This window comes from Argentina silus (genome assembly GCF_951799395.1).
Source record: "Argentina silus genome assembly, chromosome: 6".
Taxonomy (NCBI): domain Eukaryota; kingdom Metazoa; phylum Chordata; class Actinopteri; order Argentiniformes; family Argentinidae; genus Argentina; species Argentina silus.
The window spans coordinates 6697718-6722282 of record NC_139660.1 but is presented as its reverse complement, the minus strand read 5'-3'; the positions used below and the strand labels follow the sequence as shown (position 1 = coordinate 6722282).

At 42.3% G+C, this 24565-nt stretch overlaps 1 protein-coding gene across 3 annotated transcripts; it reads right to left on the bottom strand.

Annotated features, from left to right (window-relative positions):
• Window positions 1-10406: 10406 nt before the first annotated feature.
• matk (megakaryocyte-associated tyrosine kinase) lies at window positions 10407-23994 on the bottom strand. 3 transcript variants are annotated; one of them, XM_083672103.1, is made up of 14 exons: window positions 23928-23994; window positions 23038-23095; window positions 22486-22599; window positions 21976-22091; window positions 18845-19064; window positions 17423-17516; window positions 17074-17139; window positions 16788-16887; window positions 16427-16511; window positions 16113-16186; window positions 15657-15852; window positions 15307-15393; window positions 10582-13010; window positions 10407-10432 (listed from the first exon to the last, which is right to left on the bottom strand). In XM_083672103.1, the coding sequence occupies exons 2-13, from the start codon at window positions 23044-23046 to the stop codon at window positions 12795-12797; spliced, it is 1377 nt and encodes a 458-aa protein (XP_083528229.1). In that variant the 5' UTR covers window positions 23047-23095; window positions 23928-23994; the 3' UTR covers window positions 10407-10432; window positions 10582-12794. The 3 variants fall into 3 exon arrangements, with proteins under 3 accessions (XP_083528229.1, XP_083528231.1, XP_083528230.1); XM_083672105.1 differs by having other exon boundaries at window positions 18992-19064; XM_083672104.1 differs by lacking the exon at window positions 23928-23994 and adding an exon at window positions 23747-23778.
• Between the last annotated feature and the right edge of the window lie 571 nt (window positions 23995-24565).

Sequence of the window (24565 nt, the reverse complement as noted above, 5' to 3'; positions counted from 1 at the left end):
GTTATTTCCCAATTGTAGTGATGCACAATGCAAAGTCCTTCTAATGCCTTTTTGGCATGTCAATGCCTTAAAAATAACGATCTACATTGAAAGTTTATTTAGATCTACACTAAAATAATCCCCAACCATGGAAATCAAGGAACATGTTGCGGACCGGTTGCTCAAAGATTTTAAGAAGACACAGAAATATGCATCATAAATGACTGTCTAATCCGAGATAAATCAACACAATGTCAACGGTTAGAAAACGGTACATATCAAAGAAAAGTGGATGAAGAATAGGTTTTGGACCTACCTCTCAGAAGACGACGTGCTTTGCGTTTGAAGTTGTACGACTGTCAATATTCCACCTGTTTCTCCCAGCAGTGTACTTCAACTCCTGAGGCAGCTCACGCCCCCGTCATGCCATGCACACTACAAAGCTTTGTGCAAATTCCACTCAGTCCACTTTTGCATCCTCCCCTATAGTTTACAATCCATATGTTATTCTACGCCGACAAAAACGCAAACAAAGGTATGTCCAGAAAACAAGCTTTAATTATAAATGTAGTTTTGTTGAACGCCTCTCCAAAGCACAGGGAGAGAAGAGGTAGGCAGCGGTAATGGAAATAAAACGAGGGGATTAAAAAGGTTTAATAATTGCAATCCTTCCCCTTTAAGAATGATTGACAGTTGTTTTCTGGTCAAGTAATTGTTCTAAATGTAGCTTACATTCGGACCGCAGGAGGAGGCCGGAGCTAACGAAGCCAGGACAAGACTTTCTTTCAAACAACTATTGTTTTAGAGACAAAGGACTGACTGAAAGTTTTCGCTAATCCCCTCATTACTCCAGTGAAAGACTACATACAACTCTGTGTAGTGATAACTTACATGGGAGTGGAGAGAGAGGCATTTGAAGACCTGAAGCAGTAATGAAGTTGAGGGATTTAAAAAATGTTTTGTAACAATTGTTAACATTTTAAGACGCTTTTATTTGAATTCGAAAATACAAAAGAATGTCCTAAAAACATCACATTTGATAAGGGGAGATTGTGCCTCAGTGTCTACACTGCTAGAAACACCTGTGTTTTACCCTATTGATCACTGATCAAATTGATGAAACACTAATAAAACACTGATTAAAAAAAAAGAAGCGTATTCATTCAATATGATTCGAATGCTTTTGTTGTTGTTAAAAACAACGCAATTCCGCCCAATATTTCCAACTATGTTTCGAAAGGAATAACAAGTGACATTACCACTTAATTACCATCCTTAATTACCAGTAAGGATGATGTTAAACCTACCTCTTGAGAATACTGGCAAGTTCAATATCAGGCAATGACCCAACACTAATTAATTACTGTGGAAAACGACTGTAATTATTCAATTAACACTTACAGTAAACATGTCCAGCAGCATAACCATATAGAACACAGAGATTCATACTGTGTTTATTTCATTGTTAATGTTAAAAACATGAAAATGTAAAAAAGAAACACTTTTACAGTCAAAATCGTTCCAAGTCAAGAGGAAATAAACAATTAGTGGGTCAGATCAATTCAAGACTAGTGATCTGAAGCTTGTTTAACTGTGCATTAGGTATTTAACCCTACTTTTACCAATTGGCTTTAACTAATTGTTACAAGAACACATTACGTGTTATAATCAAGCCACATAGATTAAATTACTGATCATCAAAGAGATCAAATTAAACAGATTACTTAATGTTATGCAATGTTTACCCAGTTTCTCTGTGTTTGTTTCAATTATATCAAGGAGATCACACAGTAGTGTGTAACAACTCAATTGGAAACTAGTATCAAAGCCCAACTATTTCCCATTTGAGTAGAATAGCCTAACTTCTGCTACTCTGCCCCCATGTTTCTGTCTCCCATGGTATTTCAGATGACGCTGCAGCTTTAAGTGAGTGTGCAGTGCAGGGCCACAGTGAAGACATGGCTGGGCGTAGGGAGGTAAGTGTCACAGAGATCAACCGTCTTTCTAATGAGGCTAAGGACTTCTCAGGAGAAATTAAAAGATAAGTTTAAGATGCTCTGTTCATTTATTTCAGCCAGTCCAACTTGAGGAATTAGAAGGGAGTTTGGGTACAACAATGAAAAAAATCGGTCCCCCTGTTGACAATGTTGTCATCCTTATAAAGCAGGATAAGGGGGAAATTAGCTTTACTTGGCTTCATGCTATCATTGAGGTAATGTGAATCAGAATCAGAATTATTTTATTTGGCCAAGTATATTTGCACATACAGGAAATTGACTTGGTGAGGTTGGTGCATGGAACATAAAAAACTATATATAAGCAAAATATTAACAAAAAAATTACAAAATAGCAAAATATTAACAAAATAGCAAAAACAAATGTACAAAATAGAACAATAAAACAATAAATTATGTAGGCTGTGCGAGGCTAAGAGGCAAAGAGGCTAGAGGCTGTGAAATGGTGTGTGTGTGTGTGTGTGTGTGTGTGTGTGTGTGTGTGTGTGTGTATGTGTGTGACAGGGTGGGGTGGGGGAGGGGGGGAGTGGAAGTCGATGATGTAATGTAATAGCATGTTCATATAATTGCAGTTACTACACAGGTATAGGTGCAGTTTAATGTAAAGTTATACTATGAAGTCCCAGCATGGAGCACATGTATACTGAATGTATGTGTTAATGTATGCATTTGCTATATTTGCCTGGTATACTGTATGAACAACACTATACAGAGTTGGTCATAGCTGATGATGTCTGTATTCTACATCAAATATAAGGGGTGTCATTGTTGTGCTGCTAGCATCTGCACATTTGTTTTGTCTACAAATATTTGCTTGACACTTTCCCTTATTTTCAAACAGTTAGCGGTTTAAGAGAGTGATATGGAGATCCTGTACAGTCTATATATGACACATAATGCATCCTTGAAGAAGGAAAAGTGAATCTGACAGATAGATGATGATCCTAAACCTGTTCCTAGAAGAAACATCAGCTACTGTGCATGTTGACGTTTGGAAAGTCAACATACTGTGGGTCATCCAAGGGGAGATTACCTAAAAGCTCACCTTTAGTTCTATAGACTTCACATAGCTCCCCGGGCTCTGTTGAGCTCAGTCAACATAAAGCATTCCTTCTAGAACAGGTCTAGGATCCTCTAAGACTTCTACAGAAGTACAGATGGTAAAAGGTCTGAGGTTAGCTGGGGATCTGCTCCTCACCTGTGCCCAGGCATGGTCACCTTGTCTGGGCCCAGATTAGAGGCCAAGAGGGCTATATGGAAATCAAAAAGGGTGACAATGCTACTGTTAATGTATATGGTCAGCAGATTAACATGCTAGATCACAAATTTTGATTATATTAGATTACACCTGGGCTCCTCCTCCTCAGACCTCTCCAACTCTGACTAAAATGACTAAAATGTAAAATTTGTAAAAGCTTCTATACCTCAAGCCACGCGAGACAAAAACAAAAACTAGAACTCTTTCTGGCTAGCTTGAATCTACCCCAGCTATCAGAAAAGGATTAAACGAGACTCTGAAGAGATATGATAGACTTTATTAAAACTTCAAATAAAGCACCAAGCGTAGGTGGCCTCCTGGCTGACTTCTACAAGAAGACACCCATCTGACACTACATAGACAAAAAAAGGAACTGCTGTCCAAGATCCACAGCACACCATCTCATCTGTGAAACATGGTGGAGATCGTATTATGGTTTGGGTATGCATGTCTGCCGCTGGAACTGGTTAACTTGTCTTCAATGATGATGTAACTGCTGACGGCAGCAGCAGAATTAATTCTTAAGTGTACAGATACATCTCGTCTGCTCAAGTGCCAGCAAATGCCTCCAAATTCATTGGACGGAGCTTCATCATACAGCAAGTCAATGGCCCCAAAGATATTATTATAGCAACTAGGGAGTTTTTCAGGGCCATAAAGTGGAAAGTTCTTGACTGGCCAAGTCAATCTCCAGATTTCAATCGAATTGAACATGAATTTCATGTGCTGAAGAGGAGACTTAAGGAAAAAATACCTCAAAACAAACCACTGCAGACGGCTGCAGTACCGGCCTGGCAGAGCATTACCAGAGAAGGCCCTCTTTAGGTCCATATCCTACAATGGATGTTAATGATCTTGGTGCCACAAAGCCCCCTCTTCACTTTCCAAAGCCCCCCCCCCTCAACTATCATGCTAATTCTTTAATTGTCTTAGTGAAATGACACCTTCCAGAAAGCCCCTCTGCAGGTGCCCTGACAGAGCTTAAGTTGTGGGGTGGAGGTTGAGTGTGCTCCTCGCATGTGCCCAGGCATGGTCACCTCGACTGGGTCCAGTTCAGGAGCAAAGAGGACGGTATGGAAATCACTGGATCGGCGTGCTACGCACTTTACCCATTAACAGGAAACAGAAAGAGTGGTAAGTAGAGTGAGCAGTTTAGTAGGAAATTACTCTCACTTCCTCTACTGAAACAAGCAGGCTCAGGGGGAATTTATAGTGGTTGTGGGGGTGCAGTGTGTGTGTTTGCCGGGGGGGGCGGTCTGAATTGTTGTATCATTCTACTACATTTCCGGTCATTACCGCTGTTTCCTCATTATCCTAATAGAGTACAAATTGGTTAAGAAGGAGCAGCGCAGTTATCAAGCTGCTTAGTTTTATCAGATGACAATGTAAGTCCCCCTGATCCTATTAGAGAAAAAGCGGCTAACGCTTAAACGCGCTGTGTCAGCTTACCAAGGAGGAGATGGGGGGATGGAGAGCAGGGGGGATGGAGGGGGGAGAATGGAGGGGAGTCGGAGGGGGGAGGGAGGGGGTTAATGGTGTAAGATGAGGAGGGGGGAAGTGCACGTGATGCCCCTAACCCCACCACCCTTCACCCCAATCCCTCTCATCATGGTTTAGCCTAACACACGTTTAGTCTTTTTCCCTGAAATCTCTCCAGCTCAGCCCCCCAGTGCTTGACTCTGAGCTCCCAACCAGCTTGGAGCCATCGACACAGCTCCCCCTCCCCACACCAACGCCCCCCTGCCCCCTCTCATCTCTCACCAACCCCTCTCCCAGCCATCCCTTCACCCTCCTCCAGGCAGGAGGCAAACTCAGTCATCTCACCAACTGCCCATGTACAGTACAGTAGAGCACGCACCTAGGATATGAACCACAGGTTATGAGGTGATGAACAACATTGAAGTCAAATCAAAACATTATTCCAAGTTTCTTGCTAGAATGTTCATGTCCATTTCTTCACTCGTCCTTTCGCCTCTCTCCTCTATACCCTTCCTCGTTCCTTCCTTTCTCAATAAGTACTGCATGGAATGGAACATGGTCATTCATCTATTTCCAAAGTGTCCAATTCATCCCAAATGTCCTCTTTATTTTTTAACTGCCACCCCCTTAAGTGGGAAAAGAACTCTGCCGCTACCTCGCTTCCAACCATCTATTGTGGAAATGTGATATTTTTGGCTTTTCGCCTTGCAATTTAGAAATCTGATTCAAAATTGATACGTTGATTAATCTGTTAGATTCTATTACAGCCTTAGAATCTATACATTGTCGCAGATATAGATGGTATAGAGATAGAGAGGAGGTGTAGATGACCTCTCCACATGTTCCAGCGGTCCCAGTGCCAGCAGCCAGTGGCTAAACTGGACTTAGTGGAAGAGTTGTAAACATCCCCCCCCACCCCAATTTACCTTCATGCTGATCATTGCCACAAAACATTACCACAATGTTGAAGTTATAGTAATTAGATATGTCAAGATCTCATTTACAATGTGCCTAGGGGTTTGTCATCAAGTTGGCATTCAGTCGAATCTGAGGGCAAAGGTTATCCTCTTAGAGGGCATGTTGTCCCTCCTGTGAACTGATAAAACGTCATTCAACATTGTGTGTGTAACATTACCACATATTACGGTAATCATAGATATATAGGTATACCTATCTGAAACAGCCCTCATACTGCAACATCTCCCCATTATTTTGTGCTTTTCGAAATACATGTACAGCCTTACAGTACATCACCATCTAAGTATAGATTTGAATTTTGGCACCAGAGCATGTGCAACATGCAAAACCAAGGATTATTGTCTAGAGGTGTATCACACCTCTCCATTTAGACGGCTAATGACACTGATGCATGGTCTGTTGCATTATAAAAATAGGAAACTCAGAAAGAGGAACTGTTAACAACACAGAACTATACTTAAATCCTGTAAAAAGTCGTTGTGTGTGTGCAATAAATGTTACACTGTAATTTATTTGCATTCAAATGTGGGATATAGATTTTTGGCACCACATGGCATCAGGCCATGTAAGCTAATAGTAGCATGTCTGCTAGGGGTTTTGCCTACTGCTTGTTCTGCAATCCTATAGTACCTGACCCCACAAAGGTGGTAATCAGAGCGGTGAGCCTATATGGGCCAGAAGCACAGAATGGACGGGAGAGAGACAACCTGTTCCAACCACTTAATCTGACAGTCTTAACGTCAGTTGGCATAGGGTGCCCTGGAAAACAGTGACGTACTTTGGCATTTAATCTGTTGATTAGGTACGCCTCTCAGACTTCCTTTGACCTTCCCAGTGAGCCACTTGGCCGCTTACCCTCCCATGACCCTCTGTTCTACTGCCCTCTTGCCCCAGCTGTCTTGGCCCCCCTCTTACCCTACCCTCTCAACCCAGCTCTCCTAGTCCTCTTACTCCATTAAACTCCATTTACATTTACGGCATTCAGCAGACGCCTTGCAAAGTATCACTGCAAACTAATACTGGTAAAGGCACTGCAAATCTCACGCCAACTCAATGGTGAAAAAGGAAGGCACTGCAATCACTTGTGAAGCACATGTCACCCCTTAATTTCAGACCCACCCTTTGGCCCTACTACCAGCCCCTCTAAAGGGACCTTTGGTTAGGCCTACTATGAGGTTAACGGGGAGAGACAGACAACACAACATAAAGTAAATGGGTCCAAGTTCTTGATCCCCAGGGCCCGACGAGAACTGTATCCCCCCAAAAAAGTCTCTAGTTGGGCTCAGCACGCTCCTGCCTCTGGTCTGGTATGGTGAGTACAATCTTCCCACCTCTGGCCTTGCTTGCAGAACGACTGCTTCATCCAGCGCTCCCACTGGGTGACGTCCTTGATGGCCCCGCCTCCAACGCCGACCTCGAGAACTGTGCTGACAATGGTGGAATTCAACATAGGCAAGCAGCAAGACACAGTAGGGAAACACAGGCACATTCACAGGCAAAACCACGTTCCTTACTGGGCAGACATAAGGCTCCATGTAGCGCTCGTTGATCAGAGTCTTCAGTTCGTCTGTCCGGTACGGCCTGCTTCCTCATGGCTTCCTCCCATAGTAGGTATGGGTCAGTCCACAGGGCTCAGAGCTCAGTCGGCGAAACACAAAACAAACAGAGGGGATTTTGGCCGCTCCCCTCTCAACCAAGGGTCTAGTTCTAGTTCGGGCGCTTCCAGCAGAATAGCTCTTTCCGCTCAGCTCCGCAAGACCCAACTACACAAAACACAGGGGTTTTATCCAGTTCCCCTCTGCTTGATCAATGGCTACAGGCGTGTCTCTTAATTAGCAGACTGACTACTGGTGTGTCTCCTTATATCCTGTTACTCCCAACATGAACTCATGTTTTCCCATCCTGTTACAATGATTGTTCCTTATTCCACTTTATTTGATTTAACACAAACCTCACATCTTTATTTGATTTAATACAAACCTCAACCTCACATATACCATGTCATTAGCTAATGACTATTGTATGTAACAACAGGTAAAAGGTCCTAGCCATTGAACTCATATAGAGAGAATGCTTTTTTTATGATTTGACATGAATGAAAAAAGACAAAAGGCATACAAAGGAATGATAAATTAATATACAAATAAAATAATACAGCATGTTGAAAACGTAAGCCCATCTCCGATGACCCATTTTATGCTGTGGGAGATTAGGAGGTAGAGGGTAGCTCTTGTCATGATTTTGATCTGTATGTGTGTGTGTGTGTGTGTGTGTGTGTGTACGCACACACGTGTGTTGAGTGTGAGAGTGTGTCTTCTGATCTGGCCTTGTCTAATCTCTCCAGGGGGCTGTGTGTGTAATCCTAGGCCATAAGGCCCATCCAGAAGGAACCCATCAGACAACCACGGCCAAATCTCAAATGTCTCTACTTGGATTTATTATGTCCTCTCTCCTCACCCACTCTCTCCTTGCTCGAACTCATCAGACAACCACGGCCGAATCTCAAGTCTCCTTGATTCCTTTCTTCTCGCCTTCTTCTCAAAACACATTGGAGGAGAAGGTCCTAAGGGAGTAAACTCCGATTATCTCCAGTGCATTTTGAGAAGGAGGCGAGTATAGAGAACACAAGGTATCGAGGAGAGACTTCTGAGATTCAGCCCAGGATTGTAATGAAATGAGAGAAACCTGAGAAGAACACGGTGTGGGGCCCATCCAGACTGATCCTTAGAGCCTGGTTCCTCCCAAGGTGTCTTTTTCCAGGTTTTTTTTATGCTTTATGCAAATACATTTTGAGTAATTGATTCATACTAGATAATTTCTTTATGGAGAGCCATGCAGTGGCACAGGCCTTGTCCACATGCTCTGATGGAATGTAGAGGGTAATTACAGTACAGTAAGTGGGTAGTGTATGTTATTGCGGTGTAAGGCCTAATCACCTCAGCATAAGATATTATTCTTGTGAGAATAAGAGGTTTCCCTTTCCCTCAAAGCAAACTGGACGCATCTGAGAATAAGTAAAGGAGAACTAGGCCTAACAGGAATAATTTAATTTGGTGTAATCTTGTTAAAACTGTAAGGCAGCAGAATCAGTGCCCCAGTGTGTGTTTGGGCCCTATTACATCCCCTCATCCCCAGGCTCTTCTGTACGATGCATATGGGAAGGCTGCTGGTACACTAGGCAGGTGGCTAAGAGACAGGGTAGTGGCTACTCTACAGACTCTTCTACAATAGGACTACCCTGTGTCCAATACTCTTGAAAGAAACAGGTCACTCCAAAATCAAACCTCCCCTGTGTTCCTCCCTCCCTCTCCTGCTCCATCCCTCTCCTACTGCGACACCCATCAACCATTCATGCCAATAGTCTCTCTGTGTCAGGCAAGCACCACCAACGCCTGTGGGTGAGTTTACAGAACCTGGCTGGCCCTTGACTTGTTTTCCTCAGCCCCCACTGGGTAAGCAGTGCTACTGTGTTAGTGTGCCCAAGATTCAGAAGCTACAGTTTGAATCGATAACATTTGGGATTAGATCTGAGTAGTTTGGGATTAGATTCTTATCTGAGTGAGTGAGTGTACTTGACACCTGATTAAAATGACTCTTGGATGACCCCCTGGTTTATGTTTTGCCATTCTGATGAAGATGAAAATAAAATAAATATGCAGTTCTTTTCTTTTTGTTCCTCACTCAACAATATCACATCTTATATGCAGTATCATATTATATGTATCATCGATATCATAAATAATTTAATATTTGTAAAAAATGATAATATATCAACAATATCATATATATCATATATAGCACCTGAATTCCTTCAACAAGAAGAATGCTGCTGTAGACCCCCTTAATCATGTTTATCTGCGATGGTCGGAAACCCTTAACCGAGTGACAATATCGCATTACCTTTCCTAAGCCCTACTCTGTAGAGGAAGTCGCCCATGCTATCTCACTCAGTTTGATCCAAAAAGAGGAGGCAGATCAAAAAGATTTTAGAGCAGCTTAGAAAGTGTCAAAAGTGCAGTCTCCGTTTTAGCAGTATAAGCCTGGATTATAGGAGTCTTGATAACTGGGCATGCTTAATTACTCATCCAATAATGAGCGTGGTGGCGCTCTGGCTGTGGCCTGCTGGCTGTTCTCTGGCCAGTATAAGACTCTCCTGGCAGGCAGAAAGGATGTACTGTATTAGCAGGCATAGAAGAGATTTGCCCAATGTTGGCCAAACAGTAGTTATGGCCCAGTCCACTAAGCAGTGACGTTGTCGGCCAACTTTACCTTCTTGTCTTCTGCTGTCCCAACAAAATCTTGGCCACATTATCTGTGGCGCAGTCCACTCAACCAATTATTGGCCAACATTGTTTTCTGGCCCAGTTGACAATACTTGGAATGCAGTGAACTTGTAACCTTGCTGGAAGGTTGTGGTCTGGTGACAGGTAAAAGACAGGGCGGGACCAGAGCCATAGACGTACAGAGTTGGGAAAACTCTATTTGAGTTTTTTTTAATTTTCATGGGCACCATGTTGGTACCAAAAGTTCCACGAGAATGACATCGTATGCATGCATGGGTCTAGGTGTAGATCTGACTCTAGCCTGGTTGATTGCTAAACAGGAGCTCTGTAGGAGAAAGCTTGAAGACCAGCTGTGGTCTTAGACACAGTATTCTAGGGACAGCCTCTTGTAATTGCATGCATGGTTATGATCGCATGCTTGGGCACAGAAGGCAGAAACCCTACTCTTGACATTACTGGGGCTCACTTAGAGGAAGGTTGGCTACCAGCAGTGGTCTTAGACACAGTATTCTAAGGACAGCCTCCTGTAATTGCATGCATGGTTATGATCGCACGCTTGGGCACAGAAGGCAGAAACCCTCCTCTTGACATTACTGGGGATCAGTTAGAAGATCCACAATCAGAGGATCCGCCAGGGCTGAGAGAGATTTCCGAAACAATCGTACAATTCCTTCTCCAATAATCTGTCTTTCACCACAAAGAAGGCAAATGCTCAAATCTTTTAATATGTTCAACATTTTCCAGTTGATTCTTCAGAAATTATTTTTGGGAATATTACAATACGTCCTATTTGGAGATTTAGGGGCACAAAGCAGATCCAAAACATGTGCTATGGTAACAGGAGGGGAGGGGATCAAGAGAGTCAATCTGGGGTCCATCCCCATGGGCGAAAGACAAATACCAGGCTTACAAAGACTTAAACCCAATGACATCTTTAATTTGGCTTGTAACGTGACAATCCCAAAAAATAAACTCTGGCCCTTTTAATCTGGGTTGAGTTATTCAGAGCTGTTGGAAGACAGAGAGAGGAACCTGTTTTCTTTTGTTTTCTTCAGAAATATAAATCTGTGTACGCCATTTGTAAATCCAGGATGCAGAATTTTTCTCGCCTTCACAGATGTACATTATTATTTGTTACCGTCCATTCTGACAACCTTTTGAGCACATTGAGTTATGTTTTTTGTCTGACAGAGATGTCATTTCAGCAGCCTGCAGCTTTACATTGGTCACAGCTTGGCTACAGTTAATACACTTTTGCCCTTTGATCTGAAACCTGAGGCCTTAGCTGTGATGTCCTTTGTCCCAGGACTTAAAGTAAGCTACTGTAGATGATAAGATGATCTCATAAAAACCTCCACTTAGACGATCCCACAACAACCTAAGGGAAGAAGAGTACAGTGACATAAATAGCAAAAAAAATCTACATTTGCTTTCTAGTCCTCACTTTATTTTCAGCATTTAAAATCGAATCAAAATGCCACCACATACTCTCTCCACACCACACAGTCAGACCTAATGAGTCCCTCTGACTGAGAGGGGAGAAATGGGCCTGCTGTAAGTTTACATCTGCAGCAAATGAACGGAAGACAACATAGTTATATGTCCATCTCCAATCCCCTGTAGCTCCTAAGAGACTGTACACAGACAAACTGCTGTCGGCTTTGTAATTCCTTACTTATATCAGCAATAACATTCAAGATTTCACATATTAAGCTCTGAGTCGCGGGGCATATTGCTGGACAATTACACTCTGAAACAAGCAGATATGGGGGATCTGAGATTTAATCCTGGATAAGCATTTTTCCGCTCTCCATCTCCCTCCCTCCCTCCCGCCTCTCTACACCACACTCTCTCCATCTACTCCCCCTCTCCCTCCCCCTCTCTCTCTCTCTACCATACTGTTCCTCTCCCTCTCTCTCCCTCCGCCTCCCTTTTTCTTTCACATGACCATATTTTTGTCACAGATACCATGCCCCCTTTTCGACCAGGTTTTTTTTCCTGTAAAAGAGGCTCAGTGAGACTTACCTGGTACAGTATAATAAATGTTATAGACAGAGGACTTCTGAGATATGGGAAGCTGAGCGGATACCCTGCATGTTACACAGCACTGCACATAAAAACAGTAGAAGGAGTCATTTTACAATAGTTCATTAAATTAGAAAGTGACATTAATAATCAACAACGGTGTTGTGCCTTATGATATCCTGCATCCTTGATGGCACAACATGAACTTACATTCTTTAGGTTGAAGTTTAAATAATTTAGCCTATCAAAGCCATGTGCTTTAAAATCAAACATATGAAGCTTCAAGATGAATTGAAACTGTTGAACATTAGTTCTCTTGGTTCCGTTGAGTGGCTTCATTGCAGTTCACTGGTCCTAACTGCACCCAAGAACAATAAGAGTTAGCTCGTTGTGTTCGTTGATGGGCTGGATCCCTATCCCATATGGATGTGGTTACATGTTCCCAGAACAACCCAATTGTTGCAGAACCATCCAATAGTCTATTCCAGGTGGTCTATTCCAGGTGGATGCTACAGTGCATACAGTATCAGTAGTGGATGAGGTGAGTTTCCCCCCATACTATGTACTTTAAATGCACTGCATACTATGTACTTTGAGCACCAGGAACAGTTCTACAATATATAAATCCAATCCAAATCCATTGTGACCCACCACCAACAATGGATCCAGCCTAGTCCAGGACTCAGCATTCAGGCCAGGCCAATGTTGGTTGATCCTGAACTTTCCCCCTTCCGCTGGCCTACAGTACTCTTCCGACCCAGGTCTGCTAAGTACAGGTCAGTACCCTGCACCAGGTCCAGGGCCAAGACCAGGACCAAGGCTCTGTTTGGTTAGCTCTCTCTCCAGCTTCTCCATCAGCTTGTGGAAGGAGGGTCTCTTCCTGGGCTCACTGTCCCAGCAGCCCCTCATGAGAATGTAAACACCAGGGGGGCATTCCTCAGGAGCCTCCATACGATAGCCCAGGACCACCTTCTCCTTCACCTCATTCACAGACTGGTAGTGGGGGTAGAGATGGGGGCAATAGAGAGAGAGAAAGAGAGAGAATGAGAGAGAGTGAGAGAGAGATAGAGAAAGAGAGAGTAAAAAGAAAGAACAGGTGATAAATTGATCACTCTAGGATTCAGCCCAGAATGGGGGTTCTTTAAAGGTCAAGTATGTAGATATTAGTTTTAAAATAGTGTTAAATGGCCATGATAAATCGGATCAATCAAGCATATTTACGTTTAACAAGTTTCAGCGTGGCCACAGAGGGCAGCAAAGCGCCAAAACTACATGCTTCACCTTTAAGTAATTCTACCTGATCCTCAGGGGGCAGGACGGCCATGTCCTTGACCTACAGACAGGCAGAGACAGGGCTGGGGTAGGCAGGTATAAGGGATTGACAGGGAGATAGTGTGTGTCACAAGGGGAGCTGTAAGTACTATAATCTCTTCCACTTTACGTGCACACACTCTGGGTAGGGACGAGTGATAAATTGATCACAATGACAGATTTCTGTGAAAATTACTCACATAGATCTCTAGGATTCAGCCCAGAATGGGGGTTCTTTAAAGGTCCAGTATGTAGATTTTAGTTCTAAAAAAGTGCGAAATGGCCATGATAAATCGGATCGATCCAGAAATGAGAATTCATGACAAAGAACAGACACAGAAAAGCGCTTTCTAAAATCTGGTGTCAAGGTAGAGCACTGGCCTTCAGGTACCATTTTCACATTTTGTTTGTTTACAAGGATATTCAAATATTTGCCGCTATTAGAAAATGTAGCATATTTACGTTTAACAAGTTTCAGCGTGGCCACAGAGGGCAGCAAAGCGCCAAAACTACATGCTTCACCTTTAAGTAATTCTACCTGATCCTCAGGGGGCAGGACGGCCATGTCCTTGACCTACAGACAGGCAGAGACAGGGCTGGGGTAGGCAGGTATAAGGGATTGACAGGGAGATAGTGTGTGTCACAAGGGGAGCTGTAAATACTATAATCTCTTCCCCTATACGTGCACACACTCTCTTCCCCCCCACCCCCACCCCCAACACACACACACACACACACTTATCCATAGCCTAACCCCCAAACTTTCCTACGTTACCTATTTTTGGCTCACCGCCAACAGGGGCTGTTGCCTTAGAAATGAGGCCTACAAGCGCTAATCCAGGTTTATCCCAGTCATTATTACCTGCTTAATGCCATTGCTTTGATTTCTCTGGTTTCCATACCTGCGTAGTGACTAACTGAGACTCCCTAAAAACAGATACTATGTGGATAAAGGTGATCAAGTGGGTCGTTTATATATAGAGTTGAGGAGTTAGGAGTTGAGGAGGTAGGAGTTGAGGAGTTAGGATATAGAGGTCAGGAGTTTCAATACTAGGCCTTAGGTTTCAACTGTTTGTACTGTATTTGACCGTTTTTATCATTCCAGAACCCTAATACAGCTGTGACAAAGACTCCTCCAATACTAGCGATACGATGTAATAAGAGGAAGACCAATATAAGCTCTTTCAGAGCAAGGTGTGCTTCTTCACAAACACACATCATGACAATGATATCAGTCAATATCATATTTATTTCCCCCCCCCCCCGACCGTCTGTCCTCAGCTCTGCCTAATAAGGTTAAGGCCAGGTGAAAGTGGTATCTATCTAGGGCAAATCTCTGTCTTGACGCACTCACCTCGCCCCAACTAACATTTCAAGAGGTAGTCTGTCTACCAGGGGATAAAGGTGTGACGTTAGCTGGATAACCGGTAGTTTAAGGGGGGATGACCACTACCAGCTGTGGCTTAAGTCCCCCCCCCCCCCCACCCCCCCTTCATCGTTGTTAGGACCTGCCCTTCCATAAGTCTGTAGACAGCCCTCCTTAAGTCAGACTAAAGTAACATCGTTAATACTGTTACATACTCTTACATACAATATTGTAACATGGTGTAATACTGTATTAATAGGGGAACATTGGCGTTTGGTGTACAGGGTTAGACATGCTATGACACAGGGGTCACTGGGTCAGACCTCACTGGATCAAATGAGTTCTGGCTCCTCTCTAATTCTTTCTACTTTTATTTTATATATATATATATATATATGTATGCAATATGCTTTCATCCAAAGCGACTTACATTGCAGTGAGTGCATACATTTTTCAGTATATATGGTCCCAGTGGGAATCAAACCCCCAACCTAAGCGTTGTTAGCGCCATGCTGTACCAACTGAGCCACAGCCAAGCACCCTGATTACATTTTGGACATTTTTATTTCATCTACCGTTACACTTTCACATCCTAGAGGAGTCTGAACTCACCATTTTGGGGTAGGGCTGTCGACCGTAAGAGAATGTCTCCCAGAGGAGAACTCCGTAACTCCAAACGTCTGACCTCGTGGAGAATTTCTACAGGACAACCAGAAACAACCACAAAATAACCACAAAATAACACAATTTGTCATCCAGCTTCATGATATCTCCGTTTCAAGGCTGTTAATATAATGCCACTGCATTTCTCTGTAACAATTAATGATGACTTGGTGAGTGATGTTAAATGTGTAAGCCACACTGGCCCACATCAAGCATAACATAAAATCCATATCATCTACTACTGTAAACATACAGTATAAAGCCCCATAAATGTAAAGCTTTATGGGTAAACATCACACCTCTTTCTTCAGGGCCTCGGGAGCGGTCCATTTCACTGGCAGATTGACGTTGTCTGAGGTCTTACAGTCCAGCTTGGTGAGGCCAAAGTCACTGATCTTAGCGACACCCTCATTCGAGACCAGGATGTTACGTGCAGCCAGGTCTCTGTGGACCAGTTTCATCGACTCAAGGTACTCCATCCCCTCACACACATCTCTGCAGAAACAACACGCGCCACGTTAGAAACAAACATACGCATTGTTTCTAATGAAGTCATGGCTGTCATTTATTTTCCTCATAAAAGACTAGAAGAAGGATTTTGAGGCTGACAAAGGGAACTCAATGTGTGCCAGTGCAATTGTACTGTGACTGTGTTTGCTTAGCTGTGTGTAGTAATTATATTAAGTACACATTTCCATGTATGGAATGAATGTAAGGGACAAGAAATATCAAAGTGTGTACTTTTGGGGACTCACAGAGCAAAACGGAATAGCTGGCCAGTGCCGATGACGGAACGTCCCCTTGTCCGTAGGAAGTTAACCAAGTTACCCTGCAACACACAGATGACAAGGAACACCCTTTTACTTATACTTATAATATAATAATATAAATAATATGTTCAGTCGTCTTCATGATGACGACTGATTCAATCATACCAGGGGAGGCTGGTGGGGGTAGAAATCAGAGGATGGGCTCATTGTAATGCATGGAATGGAATAGGGAATGGTATCAAACATGCCTCGCCTGGACCATACTCCTGCCACAACTATGGGACATAGAGCTGAAGTACCTTGGCCATGAGTTCTGTGACTATATGAAGTCCATCGTGTAGGATCACCCCCAACAATCGCACCAGGTTCTTGTGCTGGAGTTTCCTATGGAGAGAGTCCACATCAACAACAATAGCACTTTATTCCATGGTACAGAAATGACCAGGTACTGTAATGACCTGGTCAGGTATTTAGCAGTAGATATTAAACAATAAAATGATAATTACACAATCAATCACTTTTTTGTTTTATAATGATGAAACTTTAAATCATAAATGTATTTAGTATACACAGATGGGTGTACTGTAGGTGAAGCAAAGCTAGACAAGGAGAGGAATCCACTTTAGAGTATTAGGATTCACCCCATGGGCTCAGACTCACGTCATGACTGTGGTCTCCTGCAGGAAGGCCTGTGCAGTGACATCACATTTGATGTTCTTTACCGCCACCTTCTGGCCCATGTAGTCCCCTCCATACACCACTAGAGGGACAGGAAGAGACATGGACAGTCAGTTGCACCTGTAACATCTAGAATAGGATTTCTCAAGATATATGTAATATGCGAAGTCTTAAAAACAATTACATTTCTTCATGGTTGTACAGTACCAACCAACCAATTGTCTGGGGGGGATATGTCAGTTTGTTGAATGATGTTTCTAAGCCTCACCTCCAAACTCCCCCTCTCCTATACTCTCTCCCAGAGTCAGCTTCCTGATGTCCAACAGCCATCCCGCTGTGACACACGTGTGAACACACACACACACACACACACACACACACACACACACACACACACACACAGACAGACAGACACACACACCACACACACACCACACACACCCCGACACACACCCCGACACACACCCCGACACACACCCCGACACACACCCCGACACACACACACACACACACACACACACACACACACAGAGACATTACAACATGTTTCAAAGGAAGTCTCACCATATAAAATATGTTAGCCTAAAGGAAGCCAATAAAATGATGTGGTTACTTACATTTAGACAGCTCTAACTCAGCTGACTTAGTTCCTTCTTTCTCTTTGGGCTTCAGAAGAGTTGTAGCAATAGCTCCCTTGTTCTTGGAGTAAAACTAAAGACACATGACAAGTGAAGGATCTTGTGACTCTGGGTGACAATCTCACAACATCAACACATATGATCATATGATAATTGTTTGTACTGATACAAAGTAATGTTCTTTGTTCAGGCATAGGCTATCATGTGTTCTTTCTTTTAGGATTTCAGAATAGTCTACTCTCTCAGGGTGGATGAACTATGCTCTCATCAACACTTTTGGACATCAACATAACACAGTACTACTACAAAGTACTACTTGCACTTGCCCCACCGAGAGTCTAGCAGCGTCATCAGCATCAACGAGTTAGATAATGGAAACACTGCAGCTCTTTGTAACGCATTTGTGACTAGCTCATGACTATCACAGACACACAGTCAAGATTGTACACTGACACACTCTGCCTTGCACTTAGCTGTCAGACTCTGTAGGAATCAGCTGTCTACCACTGTCTGTTAATAGATTACCACATGACTCTCTGTGAGTTTCCTCACTGGAGTTAGTCAGCGATCCGAGTCAGGCCTAATGATGTCTGTAATACATAGATAAGGGAGGAGAGAGAGATATTTAGTGTTTAGTCCCTTCTATCTCCAAACCCCATGGCCCTGGTGCTCTCAGTAGCTCAATAGCCTCTGGAAAGCCTGGGACAGATAAACCTTCCTTTCTAACTGTAAAAAGTGGCATGTATTTGTAATGTCACACTATGTACCTTGGTGGGTTCAAATTGAGTTCAAAGTGATCCTTTTACCACAGAGAGGTTTCCTACTTGTATTACTTCACAGTATATAGCTGACAGTGAATTTCAGCTTTTAGTGTTTTTGTATGTGGAAATCGTATATTCTTATCCTCAATAGTTTCTATTCTCAGTTGCTCTCCTCAACAGAAAACCTACTGATGATAAGTATACAGTATCTCCATCCGATTGTGAATACCTTTATTGCATCACTTTGATTAGCTTATATCATCCGAGAGTTCAAATACATAATGGTATTTCGCAATATGTACACTCACTGAACACTTTATTAGGAACACCTGTACACCTTCTCATGGTGGAGGTGGTGTAATGGTATGGGTAATGTTTTCTTGGCACACTTTAGGCCCGTTAATACCAATCAATCGTCGCTTGAATGAATGCCACAGCCTATTTGAGTATTGTTGCTGACCATGTGCATCCCTTCATGGACACAATTTACCCATCTTCTAATGGCTACGTCCAGCATGATAATAATCTTGTGGATTGAAGGATTGAAGCTGTTTTGAGAGCAAAGGGAGGCCCTACCCAGTATTAGTATAGTGTTCCAAATAAAGTGGTTGGTGAGTGTATTTCTCTGTCCCCGTCTCACCTCTATCATGTCAATGAGGTTGTAGAAGTACTGGGTGTTGTCGATGGTCAATTTGTTGTCTTTGTAGATGACTCTATAGTGGATGACTTCCCTGGAGAAGCTGACACACAGGACGTAGTCACCGGGGTGACGGATGGACTCACGCACCAGGAACAGCCCGTCCTCCATGGGTCGCATCTTTGACACGGCCTCTGGGCCCGAGATCTTCCCATGGAACCAGCTACACACAGAGATCATAGAATTAGACATATTGTAGTACTGTTAGGGTTAGTCTCCCAGACCTGGATTAAGTCTAATCCAAGACTAAAAAATAATTTGCAGAGTCTTCATTGAAAGCGTAATTTAGTCCAGGATTTGGCATAATTTGTGTTTCACAAATCATCACATATGGGCATATTCTCTATCTCGGTTATTGTGCTATATGTGTGCCGTACTGTTACTGCTGTATCATACTCATACAGGAAATGTCAACATCATACTCAAGAACACTTGTGGTGTGGATGTCAATTAATGGTTAACAAAAAGGAAAATGAAAAACTTGAACTTGAATGCATAAAGTATACCATGTGTCAAACTCAAGGCCCACCACGTCATTTTATGTGGCCCGCGAGAGCTTAAAAAGTACATTATTGTCTTAAAATAAAAGTATACGCTGCTTTACAGCGTCCAGCAGGGGTGTCCAAACCTTTTTTTAAAGAGGGCCAGATTTGATAATGTGAAGATGCCCGGGGGCCAATTTTTTTTTAACAATAAAAGTTACATACAAATGCACTGTTCTATAACAATTTTATTTTCATTGTCACAATTATCTTTTTTTTTTTAATTGCAATGGAACCAAATGTAAGCCACTCAGGCGTGAACAAATCAAAAAAAAAAAAAAAAGAATTCTGCCTTTCTTTCACATCTGGAGTCAGATAACATAGAACAAACTGTATGGAATACCTTAAACTTCCATTTAGTTGATAAAAATCTTAACCTCATGTTCATTTTAAACATGACTTATTATGAGTAATGCAAAGTCTGTTAATATTAAAATTTAAAACATATGACTCTTGCTCTTGTCTTTCACAAGATCATTCAGAAAGTAATATTTTGTGTCACATCTACAGGTACATAACACCAGCAGGCAAACCTATTCAAAAGTTGAATACAGTTATAACTATATGCACTTGGACTATAAGTCCAAGTGCATATATTTATAACTGTGCTTTTGGCTTTCACTGTTAATAGTGGCAGATGTTACCATTCAAAACACTCAGAATTTCAGATTGACCAAGAAACAGGTAACTGAAACAGGTAAGCGAATAGAATTGATTGCCTTGACCACGGGTTTTATAACATGATCAAATTTGAGATGTTTTGCGCAGAGAGCCTGCTGGTGAATTATACAGTGGAGTATAATAGCGCTACCTCCTTCTTCGCTGACTTTGTTGCAGATCAATGTGGACAATCCACTTCGTTCACCAACCATGGCAGGCGCACCATCGGTAATAATCCCACTAACTTTACTGTTTGGCCTTTAAGGCTTTGGAGGTCACGCAGCTCCTCTGTTATGTTCATGTCATCGTCAACTCCTCTCAAAAAAATCAGTAGCTACGCAGTGTCAGATGCATCTGTGCTTTTATCGCAGGCTAATGAAAAATAATCAAAAGTCACTCCCCTGTCCCCCAATTGTCTCTGAATATCTGATGATATGTCCTCTATTCTCCGTGCCACAGTGTTACGAGCCAGGCAAACATTAGCAAATTCTTGCTTCTTCTCGGGGCAAATGTTCTCCACCATTTTCATGACAGTCTTTGATAAACGTACCCTCTGTGAAAGGTTTGCCATATTTGTGATTAACATGGCCACTTCGTAGCTGCTTTGGTGACGTTTTCATTTGACTCACAGGCCCGCGTGAAGAGTCGCTGTTCTGAGGCCAAAGCAGCGTGGAGTTGCTTCACTTTTTCAGCGCGCTAACTCCCTGTTGGCTTGTCGTATGCGTTAGCATGTTTTGTCTGGTAGTGTCTCTTTACATTGAATTCCTTAAACATGGTAACAGTCTCTTGACAAATTAGACAAACACAATTGCTATAAATAAAAAATATTGTAATTCCCATCTCTCCTGGAAGCGTCGGCTCTCACTGTCAACTTTCCTCTTTTTATTTACTGGCGCCATGGCAGAAACTAGCGAGAAGTGTTCACAGCAAGGTCACATAGCCATATAGTTAGAGTTCACCATGCGGTGAAAGGAGAAATTGCATTTTGAACCTTTTATGATTTATTTATTCTGTTTGACAGTCCTAGCGGGCCATAAAGAATACATTATAAAACCGAAGCTGCGGGCCGTGTGAAATCTGACCGCGGGCCGTGATTGGCCCGCGGGCCGGACTTTGGACATGCCTGGCGTACAGTGACCATAAACTACATCTCCCACAATGCATGTCAAATTTGTGACCCGCGAAATGACGGGATCCTGCCGCTAGATCGCACATCGGCGTTTGACTAAACCGGTGATGGATATGAAAAAGATCTACAAATAATCCCAAAATGTCCAAGAAGAGAAAAGTCGATGCAGAGGGAAGGCAATTTAATGAAAGGTGGGAAGGCGAATACATGTTTTTGCTTCAAGGAGAAAACCGATATGTCTTCTGTGTTACGAGGCAGTGTCGGTGATGAAGGAGTACAATAAAAAAAAAAGTTGATTTGTAATAACTTGTTTAGTCATATTTGTCTTTGTTATTCACTTGAAAAGTTTGATCTTTGATTGATGGAGTAATGTGGGTTTCTTAACCTGATAAATTAAAGGGATTTATGTTATAATAACAGTGCAATGTGCTTACATATATTTTTACATTTATGTAAATGCATGTACAATATTTGTACACTTGAATAAATAATAATCAAATGCAGACAGTTATTTGTATACAGTCTTACAGTTACAACCGATCCTTTGAGGGCAACCATGATGCTGATGTGAAAATTAGTTTGACACCCCTGCCATAGAAGAGAAAATAGGAAGTGAACATGGCACCCCTGCTATAGGTGACACCCCTGCCATAGATGAGAAAATAGGAAGTGAACGTGGTCTGATTGTTGAAAAAGGAAACAGACAGAAAAGTAGACATATACATAGCCTTGAAAAGACCTACGGCATCAGGCTGAGACTGGGGTCTATACGAATGGCCCCTCGCTCTCGGACATTGGTGGCTGAAATGACGCCTTCCTCCCCTGTCGTATTTTGTCTAGCCTTGTAATGCCCCTTCCCCTAGAAAACAACATAAAATAACCTTCTATACAACTCAAATACATTTAATTTTTGTTCAATGATCAACTGCTATCATACAGTACAGCAACTGTGAAAAGAGTCCTAACAGTGCTGTTTTGTAAGCACAGTACAAAAACAGCAGTTTGCTTCATTATTTCAAGTAGGCTAATGTAAATTCATGTTCCATAACACGATAAACCCCTTGACATAAGAAGCTCTTAAACCTGCATTGCTGCCAAAACAGAGTATAAATCATTGTCTATGTTTGAATGTCAACACATACTACATAACATACATAACATACCACTTACTGTAGAACGCATAGCCAATACATTGCTTCATTCTGCAGTATGTACTGCATGTTAGTGTGGATATTGGAACATAATCATTGTACCATTTCTGTCTCCATGATAGTGAGGATGTCTCCTTTTCGATAGGCCAGCTCCCCAGCCTTGGGCTTGTTGTGGTTACTCTTGGCCACACACTGTGTGCCAGGCATCCAGCTCTTCTAGAAGAGGAACAGTAGAGTAGAAGGGAAGGGAAGGGAAGTTAAAGACCATGATGGAGCTTCAACACTGACAACGTCATCTGGTCTTAAACTATGAGTCATCCTGACTAATGAGTAATTTTCCTGTGATCCATATCAAAATAACATTTAGAAGAGTAGACGTAGTCAGTGTTTCATCAGATATGATTAAATGCTTGACACTCTTGGGGCCGGTTTCACAGACAAGGCTAAAAAGCATCCTCGGTGGCAATTTGCCATTGAAAGTATGAATTAGGGACTAGGCTTAAGCCTTGTCGATGAAACCAGCCCTTAATGGTAGGGTTTGGGTACTCTTTACTATGAACAACCCAGTTTAATGATAAAAAAGTAGCTTGTATTTTATCTTAAATAGCAGTACATGACCATTTCAGAGTGTTGTAAAATACAGTGGAAACGTACCGTTGCCATCCTACAGAGTAAGTCTGGGTGGACGTAAAATCATGAGGGGCACACACACCTGTTCACACACCTGTTCAATGAGAGCAAATGTCAACAACATCTAAAGAAAAAAAAGTATATATATATATAAAGACTTTATTAGGAACACCTGTACACCTTCTCATGGTGGAGGTGGTGTAATGGTGTGGGGAATGTTTTCTTGGCACACTTTGAGCCCGTTAATACCAATCAATCATCGCTTGAATGCCACAGCCTATCTGAGTATTGTTGCTGACCATGTGCATCCCTTCATGGCCACAATTTATCCATCTTCTAATGGCTACTTCCAGCATGATAATGCACCATGTCACAAAGCAAAAGTCGTCTCAAACTGGTTTCATGAACATGACAGTGAGTTTAGTGTTCTTCAGTGGCCTTCCCAGTCATCGGATCTGAATCCAATAAAACACCTTTGGGATGTAGTCCTTTGGGATCACTTAGAACACAATACTATGATCTAGACCAGAGAAATACATTGTCTGCAAAAATCGAAATGAACTGTATGGCCTATCCTACACCTCATCTAGGTTACAGTAGTCACAACAAGTGGGCTACATTCATCAATATATATCACAATATCACAATATTACATTGTCTGGAATTCCTCAACAATGTCAGGTAGCAATGCAGTAAAGCAGTCAAGGTAGCAGCTTCAGACGCAGTTTGGTACCTGTGGCTCAGCAATGAGGTGTCCTGAATGATCCAAGGACAGAGAGGGCTGGCGAGTATATTGTAAGTATAGCCTACAGCAGGCGCTAGAATAACATACATTTCCTTAACGAAGCACAGGTTGTCTCATAAGCTGGAGCGCATTTGTCTAAAATGTCACTGAACATCTTGACTTTTCTTACCATTCCAGTTTCTCGGCGGGTGCGGAGGGTGTAGTAGCCTACCGTATTATTCTCCCGTCGGTTATTATTAGCGGTGAAGATTTAACAAAGCATACACGGGTAGAGAGAGAGAATGAGGTAAAGGCTTCCTTCTCTCATAGTAAAATACATTGTCTTGACCACAACATCGGAAGTCGCGTCCTCGAGTAGGAGTCGATGAGCACGCGTCACTGTGGAGATATTCTGAACCAATTTGGTGCCATTTCCCTTATGCAGTTATGAATATGCAATATGCGGGAGGGTTTATTACTCAAGTTGCTCTTTTATGGTAGCCCTCGCATATGACCAACGCTACATCACAAGATGTATTGACATAAAAACGGTGTGTGACTGTGGTTACCAATCAATAATAACACACGTCTTCAGAAAAACGGTTTTAAAGTCTTTAATATTGATCCTTGGTTTTAGGCGCCACTACAAAGACATTCAAATAATATAACAGCAACGTTCACACTCCATTTAACAATACAAAGTAAACAATCCTCCTAAATTAAAAACAAAACAATGGGTTTGTGAAGATGACCTTTGTAAATAAAATCAACGTGAAATAAAAAGCACAAGCTTCTTACAAAAATCTGTGCATTTCTCCTTAGCTCTTC